This window comes from Bos taurus, chromosome 28, assembly GCF_002263795.3.
Source record: "Bos taurus isolate L1 Dominette 01449 registration number 42190680 breed Hereford chromosome 28, ARS-UCD2.0, whole genome shotgun sequence".
Lineage (NCBI taxonomy): Eukaryota > Metazoa > Chordata > Mammalia > Artiodactyla > Bovidae > Bos > Bos taurus.
Window position 1 is genome coordinate 17,995,061 of NC_037355.1, and position 19,318 is coordinate 18,014,378.

General features: G+C 39.1%; 1 protein-coding gene across 1 annotated transcript in view; it reads left to right on the forward strand.

Moving 5' to 3' along the window:
• ARID5B (AT-rich interaction domain 5B) overlaps positions 1 to 19,318 on the forward strand; it is a 192,880-nt gene that overhangs the window by 78,503 nt on the left and 95,059 nt on the right. The window contains exon 4 of the mRNA XM_024986848.2: positions 14,187 to 14,417. Coding sequence (XP_024842616.1) covers positions 14,187 to 14,417 — 231 coding nt within the window. The remainder of the gene's footprint in view (positions 1 to 14,186; positions 14,418 to 19,318) is intronic.

Below are 19,318 nucleotides of genomic sequence, written 5' to 3' on the forward strand. Positions count from 1 at the left end.
CCTGGTGGACTCTCTAAAGCTCTGCCGTCCAATATGATAGCCACGAGCTAGCTCCATGTGGCTCCAAAGCCCTGAAATGTGACTTCTCCTAATTGAGATGCTGCAAATGTAAAATACAGATTTTTAAAACTTAGTTTGAAAAAATGATGTAAAATATCTCATTAGTAATTCTTTGCATTGCTCATGTTGAAATACTGGTTTTGATGTATTGAGTTAGATAAACTAATTTTTAAAATGTATCCTAAAAAAAAACTTGAATTTACACTATGACATAAGACAAAGTGTTCTCACTATATATATATATATATATATATATAAATTTGTTATGTTGTATAGCCTAAATTGTTATACATCAATTATATCAATAAAACGGGGAGACAAAATATTCATTGAATTATTACTTTTAATAGTAAAAGACTAATGCTAAAAGAGATAAAAATAGATCAAAATTAATTTCACCTGCTTTATTACCTTTTAATGTTTAATTACATATTTGGCTCACAATGTTGCTGTTGAACAGTGCTGCTCTGAAAGAGCTTTCAAAAATCATATATATGTCTTTTCTCAATTTTGAGTAGGCATTTAACATTTTTTATCATAAATTTGAATGAATTTTTTGTTAACAGGCAAAGACAGTGTTAAACATGATATGGGATGGAATAAGATGGTGATTGACTATGATTAGAATAAATATTATATATCATTTGATAAAATCAAATATTGAAATCTATGTTTATTTAAAGTACAACAGTTCTGATATAAATCATGTAAGTTTTTATCCTTAGGTTTTTATCTAGATTATTTTTTAAAAAATCTGGTAGCCTTGTAGAACATTCCAGCTATATTTTAAAGGGATCAGCATCATTAACCTTTATTGCTCTGGCTTTTCTGAATTCAGAGCATCTTAATGCAGGCCAAAGTACTCTATTTCTACTGCCAAGCTTCTCCTTTAATGGAAATATATGAAAAGGGGGGAAAGATCAAAACCTATAGTTTAGTGTCCTTTAATATATCAATAAAGTAGGCTTCTCCAAAACCAGTATTTTGATTGGTCTCTTCAGTGGTCATAAGATGGCATAGTAGATGGAAAAGGAGGTTGGCTGTGTTGAGCGCAGGCTCACTGTTGGGAAATGAATGGAGTAGGGGGTGAAACGTGTCTTGAACATGTGTCCCATACCTGTGCAGATTCTCCTAGAAAAGCCTTCCTGGACCCTCTGGGTCCAGGGGTTCACCAGTTTGAGGACCTCTGATTTAAGACGAGCCAGTGGTAGGAGATGGAGAAGGCAATGGCACCCCACTCCAGTACTCTTGCCTGGAAAATCCCAGGGACGGAGGAGCTTGGTGGGCTGCAGTCCATGGGGTCACTAACAGTCAGACATGACTGAGTGACTTCACTTTCACTTTTCACTTTCATGCATTGGAGAAAGAAATGGCAACCCATTCCACTGTTCTTGCCTGGAGAATCCCAGGGACAGGGAGCCTGGTGGGCTGCCGTCTATGGGGTCTCACAGAGTCCGACACGACTGAAGCGACTTGGCAGCAGCAGCAGCAGCAGTGGTAGGACAAAGGCATTTTACTCTCCTCATTAAGCCACTCCAGAAGGCCTATGATTTACGAGGAAACAGTGCAATCCAGGTGTTTCTTGTCACCTGAGGATGTGAACTCCTAGAGGTCAGTGCAGCTGTGTGGAGATGGCTCAGCTCTTTGAGGGTGGTCCACACACCCCTCGGGGGTGAAGTTATTTCTTAAAAAGTCAAAGAATGAGATGACCGCTTAAACTCAGGCCCCATCATCTAAAGGGCAGTGGGTGCAGCACTGTTGGGAGGATAACTCTCTAGGTTCTTCCAGCCTTTTGGGAAGAGCTGCGGGTCCAGAGCTCAGAGTGAATTAATGACATATGACAGCTCTTACTTGTTGACAAGACATTCAGATGTTAACTGCAATGCTCTCTATAGACAGTTGGCATTTTCCAGTGGCCCTTCAAAGATCTAGGAGGGATAACAAGAAATTAGGGCACTGACTGTGCCCTCCAGGAGCTGATAGTTTAATTACTGGTTGGAGAGACACCTCTTTTCCTTTCAAGAAGCAGTGAAGACTGCATCCAGGAAGAAAATATAACCCTTGCCAGGTAGTCCTCCTTTTTAAAAAATTGCATAAAATGTATGCATATTTACCACTGTAACCATTTTTAAATGTAAAATTCAGTGACACCAAGTGCATTCCTAGTGTTGGACAACCATTACCACTATCTATTTCCAGCTTTTTCATCATCCTAAACAGAAACTCTGTACCCACTAAGCAGTAACTCCCCATCCTTGCCTCTGACCCTAGCCCCAGCCCCTGGAAACGTCTATTCTACCCTCTGTCAGAATTGGCCTATTCTAGATACTTCATATAAAATAGAATCATACATTATCTTGCCTTTGTCTGGCTTATTTTACTTAGCATAATGTTTTCAAAATTCATTCATTGTTGCGTGTATCAGAACTTCATTCCTTTTTATGGCTAAATAATACTCCATTGCATGCATAACCACACTGTTTTGTTTATCTGTTGTTGAACACTTGAGTTTCTACTTTTCGGCTCTCGTAATTCATGCTGCTGTTAATGTTGATGTACAGGTATCTGTTTGAGTTCTTGTTTTTAGTTCTTTGGAATATATACCTAGGAGTGGAATTACTAGGTCATAAGATCATTCAATATGTAACTTTTTAAGGAACTTCCCAATGGTTTTTCACTGTAGCTATACCATTTTACATTTTCACCAGCAAAGTATCAGAGGTCCAGTTTTTCAACATCCTCACCAGCATTTGGAGTTTATTGTTTTTGTTTTTATTTCTATTTTAAGTAATAATAGTATTACTGGTAGGCGTGAAGTAGTATCTATGGTTTCGTTTTACATTTTGCTAGTGACTAATGATATTGAGTAATTTTTCATGTGCCGTTTGTATAACTTCTTTGGAGAAATATCTATTCAAGTCTTTTTAAATGGAGTTATTTCTCTTTTTGTTGTTTTAAGAGCTATTTGTTTTCTGTATGTTAATCCTTCATTTACTATATGATTTGCAAACATTTTCTCCTGTTCTATGGGTTGTCTTTTCACTTTCTTGATAGTGTCCTTTGGTACACAAAAGTTTTACATTTTGAAGAAGTCCAGTTTATTTTTTGTTCTTGTTGCCTACACTTTTGGTATTATGCTTCAGAAACCATTGTGAAATCCAAGGTAATGAAGACTTCCTCCTGTGTTTTGTAGTCGTAACCCTTAAATGTGAGTCTTTGATAAATTTTGAGTTAGTTTTTGTATGTGGTGTCAGGTAAGGGTCAAATGCATTCTTTTCCTATCAGTACTTAGTTTTCACTCACACCATTTGTTGAAAAAACTGTCTTTTCCCATTGAATAGTCTTGGCACCCTGCCCAAAAATTTGAAAGTTTATTTCTGGATTCTTTATTCTATTGGGTCACATTTGAGCCTTACGCCAGTACCACACTGCTTTGATTACTGTAGCTTTGTAGTCAGTTTTGAAATAGGACTGTGTAAGTCCTCCAGTTTTGTTCTTTCTTAAGATTAACTGCTTGAGATCTCTTGAAATTCCATATAAATTTGCCAGATGTTCCTGGGCTTCCCTGGTGGCTCAGATGGTAAAGAATCTGCCTGCAATGCAGGAGACCTGGGGTTCAGAAGATCCCCTGGAGAAGGGAATGGCTACCCACTCTAGTATTCTTGCCTGGAGAATTCCATGGACAGAGGAGCCTGGCAGGCTACAGTGTATGGGGTCGCAAAGAGTCAGATACAACTGAGCGACTAACACACTTTGCCAGATGTCCACTTCTTAAAAAAAAAAAGTTGCACAGTAAAAATGCAGACAAACAAAGGAAATAAGAATCCCAGATAATGTCACAATCTAGGTGTACCCACTGTTAATGATTTTTAGGCATTAGACAAGACAACATGGGATATCTCTTCACACCTTATAGGATGGCTGTCAAAAAGACAAATAATGACAAATAATAGCAAGTGCTAGAAAAGATGTGGACATATCAGAAGCCTCATACACTGCTGAAGAGAATGTAAAATGGTATAGCCACACTGGAAAACAGTCTGGCAGTTCTTTAAAAGGGCAAATGTAGAATTGCCATATAACCCATCAATTTTATCCTAGGTATACATACACAAGAGAAATGAAAACATATACCCACACAAAAACTTTTACACAAATGTTGATAGCAGCATTATCCTTAATAGCCAAAGAGTGGAAATAATCCAAATGTCTCATTACTTGATGGAATGGATAAATAAAATGTGGTATATCCATATGATGGGATATTATTAACAATAAAAGGAAACGAAATGCTGATTGTTGTTTAGTCACTCAGTTGTATCCCACTCTTTTGCAACCCAAGGACTGTAACCCACCAGATTCCTCTGTCCATGGGATTTCCCAGGCAAAAATATTGGAGTAGGTTGCCATTTCCTTCTCCAGGGGATCTTCCCAACCCAGGAATTGAACTCACATCTGCACTGCAGGCAGATTCTTTACCTGGGAAGCCTTGAAATAGTGATATGCTCTACAATATGTATGAACCTTGAAAGCATTATGTTAAGTGATAGGAGCTGTTATAAAGAACTACATATTGTGTGAATCCATTTATATTAAATGTCCAGAATAGGCAAATTTATAGAGGTAGAAAGTAGGTTAGTAGTTGCCTAGAATTGATGAGGGGCAAAGAGATGTGGAATGAGGGGATACAGGGGCTTTTTTGGGAAAATGAAAATGTTATAAATTTAATTATAGTGATAGATGCAAAATTAAATATACTGAGAGCTTGTACATTTTAAATGAATGAATTATTTGTTATGTGAATTCTATCTCAATAATGCTATTAAGCAAAAGACAAGAGGTTGAGCATATTATTTCATACCTTTCTTATTTTCACTGACTCTAACAGAAGCATCTTTGCAAGATCTTAAATGTTATTTGATTTTATTATGTTTAATGACCACAGAGTTTTAATGAAACTAGCCATAGTGTGTGGAGAAGGTGATGGCATCCCACTCCAGTACTCTTGCCTGGAAAATCCCATGGACGGAGGAGCCTGGTAGGCCGCAGTCCATGGAGTCGCAAAGAGTTGGACACGTCTGACTGACTTCCCTTTCACTTTTCACTTTCATGCATTGGAGAAGGAAATGGCAACCCACTCCAGTGTTCTTGCCTGGAGAATCCCAGGGACGGGGGAGCCTGGTGGGCTTCCGTCTATGGAGTCACACAGAGTCGGACACGACTGAGGTGACTTAGCAGCAGCAGCCATACTGTGATGTTATTTTTCCAGATATATGTTCTGTTATAAAGTATATATAAACACACACATACACATGTGTATGTATGTATATATGTATAGAATGGGGCTTCAAAATGCTAGGCATTAGGTAATCAACATTAATCAATTTACACTTTTTGGTGTTTAGTGCTTCGTGAGTTCAGTTCGGTTCAGTTGCTCAGTCGTGTCTGACTCTTTGCAGCCACATGGACGGCAGCACACCAGGCTTCGTTGTCCATCACCAGCTTCCAGAGCTTATTCAAATGCATGTTCATCGAGTCAGTGTCGCCATCCAACCATCTCATCCTCTGTTGTCCCCTTCTCCTGCCTCTGTCTTTCCCAGCATCAGGGTCTTTTCCAATGAGTCAGTTCTTCACATCAGGTGGCCAAAGTATTAGAATTTCAGCTTCAGCATCAGTCCTTCCAATGAATATTCAGGACTGATTTCCTTTAGGATTAGTGCTGCATACACAGGCTTTTCCCCCCAGATATAAACCATGTGGGAAATGATGAGATTTAGCCTGATCAGTGTTGACTACTTGTGAAATAATCATGTCCGTGAAAGTCATGACAAATAGTGATTAGTCATTTTGTTAAGGCACAAATTCACATCTTACATGCTAAGAGCCTAATGTGCGGAAGTTAAATAATTTAGCTATTGGTCTGTCCAGCATCTCACTTTAGTTAGGTTTATTCATAAGTTTGAGGAAGTTAAATCATTTAGCTATTGATCTGTCCAGCATCTCACTTTAGTTAGGTTTATTCATAAGTTTGGGGGGTTCAGGAGGATCTCTCCAATGTCAAAGGCTTACAAGGCAGCTGTAGTAATGGTATTATGGTTCTTGCAATGACAGCAGACATAAACTAAATACTGAAAAATAAAAAGTTGGGTAGCTATTTTTTTTAAGACCAATTGTGCTAATGATGGTCTGGTTTCCCTCTCTTATAGCAACTTGGTCATGGTAACCAGAGGGGCTAACTGAATCTTAAAAGTAGCTTCCTGTAAACCAAGAGAGGGTTGATTTAAACTAAGTTCCAATCCAATACAATAGCCTTACTTGGGTCACTAGTAAATAAATAAATGCATAAATTAATCTCTGAGAAAACTTTTGGCACAATTTTAGAGTAGGAGAAATTTTGTCCAAGCTCTGGGTCCTATGTGGTCTCCTGGGCTCTTTATATTCTCTTGTTCAGACACTGAAACTCACTAAGAATGAATAGTTGACTTGTAGATAAACAGTTAACCCTGTGAACGGGAGGCAGGTCAAGGCAGGTCAGGTCCCTTAGAATTACACCCCAGATGTGGTCACCACTTTTACCTACGGGTCTGTCTAGGCATGTGATCTCACCAGTAGATACACCTGCTGCATAATCCCTGTCTTGTGTGACCTTTAAATGTCTGAGATGAACCATGTGGGTATCACATGCATAATTCTCAAGAAGAAATCTAATGTGGCTTTTAAATGTGGCTTAGAATTCAGTGACTGCTTGGTGGATGCTTGGTGGTGGAGGCTGGCTTTGCCTCCCAGTGGGTTCATTTGTTCCTCGAAATGATGGCGTGCTTGGTTTTAGTTTAGCTTTCTGTTGTTTTCTTTTTTGGGTGATGAAGTAGTCGTAGGGCAAAAGCTGATATTAACATATTAACACATATTTTTATATTTGTGTGGCCGTCCATTTGAAGTGGTTTGCTTTTGGAAACAGCTGGTTAAAACCCTGGGTTTTTACATTTGAAATATTCTTTGTTCTGTTTGCAACCCTGAATTGGCATATTTTCCCACATTTTATAAGTTCTAAAGTGATGTTTTTGTTGCCTGTCCTGGGAAGATCTGTCTTTCCATTTATCAAAACAAATGGCAAGCTGGGGACCATTTAAAATAGTTTTTTTTTTTTTTTTTTAGTTAATAAAGCCAATCTTCTTGTTCTGTTATGTTAAAAGGACATTATCTTTTTATTGTCAGTTCTGTTTGGCTAGGTCTGTTTTCTGTCTTAGCGATCTGAGGGCTGCCCCACTTGCTTGCTGTGTAGAGAATTACAAAACCATTAAGGGTGGGGCAGCACCAGCTGACTTACAGTACAAACCATTTCTCAAAATAACCACAACAGTGCAATACTGATGTGCAATTTACGTCACAGTCTGTTTTTATGAAATAGTTTGTGGCATTTTCTTTTCTATTCCGGATGGAATCTTGTTCTCTCTCCCTTTTAATCAGGCATTTAATTTATTTTTATCATTAATATTTTCCACTCCTTGTCTTGGCATGCCTCCAATTTAACAGCTTTGATGAGGGAAAAAAAAAAAAAGCCTGATCTTTCCCCACCCCAACTCTTCAACATCAGTTTAACTGTAACTGCATTTTCCCCTTTGATGTGCAGTAAGTTTGGGTACTAAGTTGACTGCCTTATGAGAGATGTAGGGACACATTACACATTTATACAGGTTGTAATCAGAAATTGATAAAGTTGACATACAGCTTTGAATTTTAAACACTTTCAACCAATTCAGGCTATTTAGTCATAGGCACTGCTGCATTTTCCCTTTACAAATGTCTTTCTGTATAATGTCCTGTAATTAGAACAGGAAATCATTGAGTAACTGTAAGATGAATAAGAGCACTTAGACTGAAAGGAAAATTACCTTCCGAGAAATTATATGCCTTTTTTTTTTTTTTTTTGGTGCATGTTACAATGTTGGTAATGATAGTAACAGCTGTAGCTACTCTTATCTGTAGAATTTTCATGCTTAGATTTTCTGGAATAAAAAAAATTTTCATTTTCAGTAATAATCAAAAATGAATGGATGGAAAATAGGAAATGCCTAATTATGACAAATATTCAGTGTCACAACAGAGCAGCAATTAAGTGGAAACTTCAATATAATTGTCAATAGCAGTAAGAATTGGAACAGTGCCAGGTATATAAAGTTGATGCTTTGCCGTTGGTTGTTGCTAGGAGCACAGTGAAAAGTATAAAGCTTTGAGAAAGGAATGCCTAATGTAATAAAGTAACAGAAAGAAACATAAATCTTTGTAAGAGCCTCTCATATTGACATTTATTTTACTTAAATTGTCTGAAAACTAGACATCAAGTTTTATAACATGAGCAAATTCATATTTGCTCGGGGAACAAAAAAAAAGAACACTGTATATTATCCTTGAAGGACTAGGGACATTGTGTCTCAAACATAACCTTCATACATATTTGGAATCTTTTAAGTGAAAATCTTTAAATGTTTGTTTCTATTGGCATCCAAATGCATTTGCCCTAATACGATTAAGAGAACTAAAGGGCAAAATACTTGGCAGATTTTTCACTTGAGGTAATTAGGTGCAGGAAGGAACATGCATACTTTTTCCACCAGGCTCTATAAAATCCTGGTGCGAGGGTTTTTTAAGCTTTTTTTTTTTTTTTAAGCTTACTGTGATGTTAGAAGTAGATTATAGTGGTTTTCAGTAAGCATACCAGTGTGATGTTTCCGAAACAAGCCTTCTCTCCTCCCCCTAAAATGAAAAAGAAAGTTACATTTCTAAATTGTTGTGTAAGAGATAAAAGCAAATTTCTCCTCCGGAATTTATGTTTTCAGCCTTCTGTGCATTTGGCCACCATTATCTATTTTAAAAAATAGCATTATGGATATTTGAAAGTCAATGCTCCATTAATTCATTGTGTTTGCTATTTCATGCATCTCTCTTTTTACAAAGACGACTTGAGCAACACGCTATTCAGAATGAATGCGGGCTCTTACCCTCTCCCCCCACCCTCTTCCCACCCCCAGCCCAATGCTGAGGATTAAAGCAATGGTATACAGTTACTGTTTGAAAAGCTTGGGTGGAGTCTCACGTTATAATTATAGTTTCTCAGTGGAATTCTGTTTTGGACTTTGAAAATATATAAATAAGTGAAAAATTGACATTGAGGGAGGTTAACAAAACGTGTAATTATGATATAAGTGCAGGATTAGAGTAATTTTTGTTGAGCATTACAAGCAGTGTACTTTTAGGTATTAACTTTTAATAGGCAAAGTTCTTTTCATTGAAGTTGAAATGAGGTTGAGTCATTTGGGGACTCATTCCCTTTGAATATTTCATTTTAAAATAGGCATACTCATAAGCATACTCACTCACTTTTTTTTTTTTTGGTGGAGGGGGTACTTGAGGAATGGGATGACATTTTAATAGAATATCATAATTATGGTTTGAAATTTCAGTCTTTGGTACCATTAATTTATTGCTGGTTATTTTCTGTTGACAGAAATCAAATAATGTATATATAACCCAACCAACTGCAGCCAACTAGTGTGTGTTAGAGAAGGATTCCTTAGGGTAATACTTTGATTTCTTTCCCTCTGTGGGTGTGGCTGAAAGATAATCTTTGTTCCAGGAACACTTTGTTTGTCTTTTGCTAAACAAATGTGCAATTTATCCACTCTTTATTCATTCTTAGATTTATCTGCTAGACCTATTATGAATTGGAAAGGGGGAATGCCCTACACAGCCTTATTGTCAGCCTGATTGTCAATTTCATGCGTAACTTTGTATAGGAGTGTTTGTTTATGTGGGTATGAAATGCATAGGACGTAGGAAGTAACTGAGGAATTTAAAGAAGAATTCTTGAAAGGATTGTTTGGCTTTATTTGTTTCTTAGTGTACTAGGGCAAAATAAAATATGACAGCTATTGAACAATTTACTTTTTTGTAGCTGTGTCAGGAAGAAGTTAATTTAATGCGAAGGCTTAGGAGGCAGTTATAGGATCATAGAATTTTGGACTTGGAAAGCACTTCCGAACCCATAGTTTTATATTCACCTTTCATAGTAAAGTGACCACACTTTGCCTTGGAAAAAAAAGTTTCTTCAGTTCATGAAACCTCTGCCTAAACCACAAAGAAGAGACTCAGCGTATTTTCACTCAGTGAAACTTTGACCTAGATGAATTGTTGGTTCTTCCAGATCTCACCTTTACACTGGATCTTATCTTGACTCTCACCTAGAATGCTTGTTCACCTCTGCACAGGAGTCCTCAGGGTCTCATGGGCTTCCTCTGCTTTTTGTAAATATTATAGGCAGCTCCTCTGGGAACATCGCATTGTAAGCTTGGAAATTTGCCCCTGTCCAAACAATGCTGAAATTCTGCTCCAAATAGATGGTTCTGTTCATATACAACAAAATTATAATGAATTTTTTTTTTTTTTAATCAGTAACCACTACCACATAAGGCCAGGTCCCAGCTGTGCTAACCTCTCAGCCAGGGGTAGGGATTCTAGGCTTGCACAACCTAAGAGTTGGCTTGATTTCCTATCACATAGATAGAAAGTAAAAAGTTGATAAACATGAAGGTGTGTCAATATTGTTAAATTGTTACAATGGGAATTGAGGTATTCCACAATAACACTAACTTAACCGGAGTAGAAGAATTCTAACTTAGAACAGGCTGAATTCCACAGTTGTGGATGAAACAGACGTCTCCTATGTCATTTGATCAAAGACCACCATCCTCACTCCTAATGTTGTAAATTAGTTAAATCCCTTCAACAACAACAATGTCAAAGGAAAGACAATTTACTTCAGCCACACCCATATAGGAAAAGAAATCAAGATATTACCCTAAGGATAATGTTATTTTTATTGACATTTTGTCATAATGAAAAGCTCATCAAGCTTGAAGTTAAAAAGTTGAGTTATAATCTCATCTCTATCACTTTCTAGTTCCTTGAGCTCCTAGAGTAGTCACTTGAGAGTCTGAGTCTGGACTTTCCCATCCTAAGGGAATATTAACAAGGTGGCATGGTACTAATAGCGTTGTTGTGAGAAACAGCAACAAAGATATGTTGTGTGAAAGGCCTTTGTAAATTTTAATGTTTTATTGTTAGCACCAGCCATCGCAGTAATATTTTTGCTCTGCTTTCTAAGCAGGAAAGCAGTTCCTCGTATTTTTGTTTAAGAGTGCTTTTTTACATTCACTGTCTTCTGTGATACCTGATGTTAGTAAAGTATAAAAATGTTAGTACAGTGGCAAAGAGAGGGGAATTTGGTCCCATATTGTTTCAGGAACAGTGGGGTTTTGGACAGAAACGTAACCTGAAAATAGGAAAATATATATATGTGTGTGTATGTGTGTGTGGAGAGAAAGATCAAAACCCAACTGAATAAATCATTGTAAGTCTATGCAAAAAAGCTGAACTCAGGTGGTGTTTTCACATTTTAGTGTACATGAACTATCTGGGAACTTGTCAGAGATATAATAAATTCCTGGGCCACTGCCTTAGAGATTCTGAATCAGAGGTTCTTAAGGTTCTCTGCCTTCCTGCATTCTCCTGTGTGATTCTGATATGGGCAGTCCCAGAACATTCTTAGAGATGCTGTCTCCAGAATGAATGGACATCGTTCATAGCATGTATTTCCATGACTTGGGATCAGAGGAAATTTGCTTTTTTTTTCTTCCAATAGAAAGAAAAGGACTCAAGGTTTGTTTAGTGTTTTATAGACTGTGTGAAGAAATAGAGACAAATGTTTCAAGGATGAGGGAATTAAAAAAAAAAAAAAAAGTCATTTCTAAGCACAGAGTATAGCCAGGGACTGATTTCATCCAGAAGAGATAATTAAGAACCTAGAGATGGCATCCTCATGGAGAATGAAGGAAGGAAGTGAAGTGGTCCCAAGAGTCCAGGTGACATCTTCTGCTATAAAACCGACTCTGAAACATGCATTTTTCCCCCATTGTTCAACCTTAGAAGTATGACTTTCTCCATTTCAAGAACGTGTAAAGACACTAGTACAGCGCTGCCCCCCACCACCACACACACACACCACTCCCATCGCAGAAGTGAGACCAACAGGCACTGTTATGGTATTTACTGTGTACCAGAGATGGTGTTAGGGGCTGAGCATGCTGAAATAAATCCTGGGGGTTCCTGGTTATACTCCCTGACTGTCATCTTGGATGATCTTGGACAAATCTTGGTCATCTTGGACAAATAGAGTGCAATAATGTAATTGACACATTAGAGGCTGCTTCTTCAAATAGTACTCAGACACTCTGGAATTCTGACGATGTTTTTGTAAATATTTTCACTAACACTTTTTTTCACTTTATAGAAAGCACAAATTTGAGCCAGTGTCTTGGGCTACTGTAGAAATCTCAAGTGGGCATGCCTTGGGATATGTATCAGCATCTTCAAATTATTTTTCATTGGGGACTTGGCTTCAGTGTAAACGTATTTCCATTTAATTAAGTGTGCCAGCTGATGAAGTGGCTACCCACAAACAAGGCAGGAGTCTAAGCAACATAAACTGTTAAAAGATGTCATCTTGAAAGCAGCTAAACATCTCCATTCTGGAAGAAGCCTCCAGCCTGAGGAACTAAGTGAACATAATTAGAAATACATCTGGGTATTGGCCTCCTATCTGAAAGGGTCACATGCACACCTTCCATTGGTACTGGTTATGCTCCATCATTATGTTCTGTCCTTCCTCATTCGTCTCCCACTGGTTGCCAGATGGCCATGATAATGTTGGTATCCTGAACAACTGTTTTGTGCAATTCCCTGCAGCATGGTAAAGGCTCGAAATATTGAGTGTTTTCCCTTTGGATAAGCAAGTGACATATCTGGGAATTGCTTGCACACGCCCTGATGGTGTGGTTACAGAGAGTGATGGCAAACTGTGTCATGGAGCCCCAATTCAGCTTGACATTGTGCAGGTGGCAGGATACCAAAGGGGAGGAGGAGGTTGCCATTTCTCAAGCTTAAGATGAAAGAAGGATTAATCCATGCAGAATCTAGTTTTTGTAAATATGGTGGCATGCAAATAAGCATTAAGATTGTTATAAGAGGGAGCTTCATTAAAGTTGCTAAAATGTTCTCCTGAGTTAAGTTGGTTCTGATGGAGCTCTCACAAGGATGCTTGGGGAGTCCTCTCTGTGTGGTTCTCTGAATTGTGCCAAGTTACCAGATGGATTTGAGGAACATTAGAAGATAGGGGGTATGGGTCCGGGGGAGGGTGGAGAAGGTGGATGTATCAATCACACTGAGATAGATCACACTACAAAACAACCTCTAAATCATACTCCATTTGAAACAACAAGTGTTTATGTTGTACATCCATTTAGGACCAACCAGGTGCTTTATTCCATGTTATCCTCACTCAAGACCAAAACTGGCTGAGTAGCCACTATCTGAACCATTACAGATGTCCAGAACAAAGGGAGGGAGACAGTATGGTTAGTTGCACTCTGGCTCTTAAAGGTGCCACCCACTTCTGCCATATTTCACTGGCCATAACCAGTCACATGGCCACTTGTCTTCAATGGGTGGTCTTTCCACAGGACCATAAAGGGAGCAAGATATATTCATTGAACAGCACTAACAACCAGCAGAGCAGGTGATGATGTTCTGGAGACCCATGGATATCTCTCTTGGGCCAGATGGCCTTTAGACAGGCTTCAAGCACTGAAAGATTATATAATCCAAAATAAAAGCAACACGAAACTGTGGAAAGAAATACAAAGAAGCTCAATAAAATTCTGAATTTTCCTGTGGATAAAATAATGATATTAATTATAAATAAAATATATTTATGCACATCAGATTCTTTCAAAACAGTTTTCTGGTTCTGCTGCTTGCCAGGGACCTAAACATTCTTCAGTCTGTCTATGGGGTTATGGATCCAACTCTTTCTTTCTTTATTGGTACCTGAGGCTTTTTCATGGAGCTGCATGAGTAATGGGACTGAGACTAAAGATGAACCAATACAAGAATGTTGCTGAAGACTATATTTTTAATACAAAACCAGAGGTGAGCATTGAAATGAGACCATGGCTGCCACAGTTCTCTGTTGGAGGGAAGAAAGTAATGGAAGTGTTTTCTCGATTGTCTAGGGGAGGACGAGGAAGAAACGAACGTGATCGTTCTCAGCTACCCCCAGTACTGCCGCTACCGCTCCATGCTGAAGCGCATCCAGGACAAGCCGTCTTCCATTCTCACGGACCAGTTTGCGTTAGCCCTGGGGGGCATCGCAGTGGTCAGCAAGAACCCTCAGATCCTGTACTGTCGGGACACCTTCGACCACCCGACTCTCATAGAAAATGAGAGCATATGCGATGAATTTGGTGAGTCTTTTCATGATAATTATTTTTTTATCCTACATGAAACTTGTGCGTGTGTGGCTGGTTGTTTTCAGTTCTTGTTAGGAGCAGTGGTGGGGAACGGGGCTGACTTTCACAAGCCTGGTGTGCCGCCCCCACCCCCGTCTTCCCCCAGTGATTGCCGCAATAAGACGTCACTGCCTCCTTGGCAGCCTCTGTTTCCCAGGGCACAGGATGATTATTTAGAATTTGTTGTTCAAGACAGAGTCTGAAATTGCTTGGTCGACCTTGAAATTGGACTTTATAGGATAGGAAGCTTTTATGCTAGTTGTTTCTTAAAAGGCTTTGGCTCTTCAGATACTGATTGTATTAAATTTAACTGATCACTCCCTTTTCCATGGTATGCACGCGTGCTAAGTCATTTCAGTCTCATGTCCAACTGTTTGTGACCCTATGGACCAGAGTCCTCCAGGTTCCTCTGTCCATGGGATTCTCCAGGCAAGAATAATGGAGTGGGTTGCCATGCCTTCCTCCAGGAGATCTTTGTGACCCAGGGATCAAACCTGCATCTCTTATGTCTCCTGCATTGGCAGATGGGTTCTTTGTTACTAGTGCCACCATAAAGAACTATAAAAATACACTAGTGTAAAAAGAATACACCATTTTAACCATGTCATTACTATAAGGTAGATAGATATGTAATAGGTCCCTATGCCCCTGAATTTTGAATTCCTATGAGCTGTATATGTAAAAATCACATCAGTTTCAAAGACTTGGTATGAATAAAAGATTGTAAACTAAATTTAAAAAAATTAAAAGTTAACTTGGGTTAAATTTAGCTGCTGCTACTGCTGCTAAGTCGCTTCAGTTGTGTCCGACTGTGCGACACCATAGATGGCAGCCACCAGGCTCCCCCGTCCCTGGGATTCTCCAGGCAAGAACACTGGAGTGGGTTGCCATTTCCTTCTCCACGTGAAAGTGAAAAGTGAAAGTGAAGTCACTGAGTTGTGTCCTACTCTTAGCGACCCCATGGACTGCAGCCTACCAGGCTCCTCTGTCCATGGGATTTTCCAGGCAAGAGTACTAGGGTGGGTTGCCATTGCCTTCTCCAATTTAGCTGATGGAATTAAACTATTTAGGTCTTAGGTGCTGCTGCTGCTGCTAAGTCACTTTAGTCGTGTCTGACTCTGTGCAACCCCATAGACAGCAGCCTACCAGGCTCCCCCGTCCCTGAGATTCTCCAGGCAAGAGTACTAGAGTGGGTGGCCATTTCCTTCTCCAATTAAGCTGATAGAATTAAACTATTTAGGTCTTAGTTAAGAGGCTGAAAACATCAAGAAAACAATTGCCTTGGTTTTAATTCATTTCACTATTCCATAATACTGTATTTAGTTCCCTTCTTTAAGATCATATGCTGTCCTATCTGTTTAAATTTCTTGGATGTGTTCAAAGTATCTGGAGAGTAAGAAATTACCAAATTTGTAGGTTTTGCTTTACTCTTCATCTATTTTCTTACATGTATAAGTAGTATCGGAGAAGGAAATGGCAAACCACTCCAGTATTCTTGCCTGAAGAATCCCATGGACAGAGGAGCCTGGTGGGCTATAATCCATGGGGTTGCAAAGAGTCGGACGCAACAAAGAGTGACTAAACAATGACGATTATATCTTTATACACTATACCCATCAAAGATGGATATGTGTACATGTATCTGTGTCTGCATCTCTGTTTAGCTGACTGGTCATGAGTTCTCTGTAGACAGAAGGAAAGGAGGAGAAGATAGCACATCCTCAGTTGAGGAGACCTTGCATGATGCCGTGAAAGATTTGAGACAAGATAAAATCACATCTCTCAAATCTTCACTTTCTCAAATCTTCCTTGAAGATATTGGATCGTATCAGAGGTTCTCGATAGGCTGGGCAGGGATATCAGAATATTCTGGGGGTGCATCATCATAGTACACATGTCACCTGGAAGTTCCTATACTTACCGAGGCAAGAACACCCCCCACCTCACCCTGTCCCTTCCCTGGGAATCACCACCATAGAGCAAGCAGGGTGATAACTGAGCCACACTGACTCCTTCATTGGGACCTGGGTGCAGAAGGGGTGGAGACCTGCGGCCTAGAGAGCACGAGAGCCCTTTGAGCAGGAGCATTCCTTGATTCTGTTGGGTAATGTTTTTCCAGGGATGCCTTGTTTTGCGAATTATGCAGATTCAGATTATTCTTCTCAGTCGTCACAGGCCTTGCCGTGGACTGGGGACTCCACGGTGACCTCTCTAGGCTGGTTATTTGTGACACCAGCAGCCCTGGAGCAGGGGCAGATGGGATGTTGTAAGTAGGAGTGGTGGGCAGAGGAGGGTGAGGGTGACCAGATGGCTTATCTGGATCCAAGAAGGAGAGAAAGAAAGAGCAGAAGGGGACCTAAGTTTATTAGACATGACTTTTTTGGGGTTACAAACTGTCTTGTTCAGATGCCTTCTACAACTCTGGCTTATCAGTCTGTAAGAGAGTAATAGTGATTATGCAAGTTATTTTTTCCTTTTTCCAGGAAGATTTCCTTGTCATTCATAATATTGAAATAACCTTTTTTATTCAAGTAGTTGGATGTATCCAATACATTTAAAAAAAATACTCTTTTCAGTTCAGCATTTATAAATCTTCCCTTTTCAATACTTTTTTGAGTTTTTCCTTTTCTAGCCCCTACTCCCAAACCCTCCGTCCTGCTTGCTACTCAAGAGGTCTCTAAATTCTTGACGCAAAATAGAACTGAAAGAATGCTTTCCCTAATTTAAGTGTATTCAGAATTAGAGTTTCACAATGTAATATAATGAAAAAATGTTTTAACCTTTTTGGCTAAATTAAGAGTTATTAGTCATTGAGTTTCAAAGCTGTTGCATCTAGAATTGGTAATAGAAGTTCCAATTTAACAGTGATCACAATGGTTGTTAAGAGTTACTAAATTAGTTTTAAATGTTCTCACAAACACAAGCATCTGACTTTTAAATGTTTTCCTGAACTTTCTTCTGGTAATGCTGCTTTTTCTTCCCCAGTCTCTTAAAGTGGAAGCTTTCTTTTGGAATAAAGGTACCTTTGTTAAAGAGCTTCTCGATGACTAGTCTAAAAATTAGAATATTAGTATTTTTGTAGTTTGTACTTCAAATATTTGGTACTTCTTATAGGATTTCATTTTAGTTTTAGTAAGAGAACAACAACAACAAAAAAAACCCAAAAAACTTATTCTGACCTGATTTCAAAAACCTTCACCAACATCCCTCCTTCACTTTCCACTTCTGGTCATACATCTTTATTTCCAGAGAAATTCCTTTAAACCTCCAACCGGTGCTATTTGAAATCAGCATGGGTTAAAGGGTTTGTTAAAACGTGGGGTTGGGTTTCTCCAACCAACTAACAGTTGGTGGAAGAACATAAATTTAATTAGTGACTGGCATTAAACAAATGTTCCTAATATTAAACACTGCCAGATGACTGAGACACTTCTGTCAGATTACCGCGAGTGCCAGGGGGCCCACAGATGAATTTTCTACACAGTATATATTCTGTACCACACGTTTGGTGACTTCAGTAATTGGTCACATGTAATTTAGGTAACAGTATGCCTAGGCTGTAAAAATCAAATTTTATTAGCCATATCACCAGGTGGATGAATGGTGGAGCTGATGGCAAAGAGTTTATAGCATTTAGCAGCTACACCTTTGACACATGAAATTCATAAATTGCCATAAAATACCTCCAAGGCCCTTCTCAAAAGGACAGTGTCTGCTTTCCTATGATTAAATAATGTTTATTTTATTAACTAATATATTTTTTGCTCTCTGCTATTAAATGGGGTTACAGAGTGGGGGTGAGAGAGGGGTTTCAAAAGATAAGTAAAAGGCAGTCCTCACTCATTTTGAGGATTTAAAACCTAATTGGGGAAGACAGGATTAACACAACTGAAAAGTTAACTAATGTTAGAGGAAAGTCAGGGATGAAGTATTGGATGAATGCTGCAGAAAGCGAGTGCAGGAGGCATTTCGCAGTGAGCGGGGGGTGTGGAGGAGGTGGCCTGGCTGGAGAAGATAGTCATCGTGGTGAGGGGTCGGGAAAAACCTCGTGGAAAAAGCAGGGCTGGATCTGGTTTCTAAAAATAGAGATTAGTTGGGGAGGAATAACTTGGGAGATTGGGATGGGCATATGCACTGATAACTTATAAGAACCTGCTGTGTAGCCCAGGAAACTCTCCTCAATACTCTGTACTGACTTATGTAGGAAAAGTCTTTTTTAAAAAAGAGTGGATATATGTATACGTAAAAGTGATCCACTGTGCTGTGTGCCTGAAACTAACGCAAGGTTGTAAATCAACTCTACTCCAATGAAAACTTTTAAAAAATACGAATAGGGAGAAAGGGTATTAGAAAAGTTTTGGCAATGCCTAGATCATGTAAAATTCACATTCCAATACCATTAGGAATGACCGTCTTCACCCTAGGTCGGCTGTTGGTCTCTCTTAGATGTGTTTGCCCACAGTCATCACTCTCCCGAGTCTGTGCCCTCCAGGTGGTTTTTATAAGTGGCCCGGTGACCTCTCTGCCAGTGGGACATGAATGTGAGTCAGAGGACCTAGGCTGGGACAAACCCTGTCCGTGGCTTTGCAAAGGAACTGGGCTTGCTTTCTTGAGCAGAGTTGCCCCCGCATTGCTTCTGGGAGCCTCCCCGCGTATTCACATTCCCCAGGTCCATCTCTGAAAATGGACTTTGCTCATGTGACAGCCTTGCCCAACTGGCTAGACACCTCTCCTCCCCTTCCACCGTCTCTATTGTTTTAATGTCGTCCACTGAATAACAAATTTAATTGAACAATAAAAGTAAGGCTTTTAAATCTACAATGAGTCCCTGTAAATAAATTCTCTGTGGAATTTTA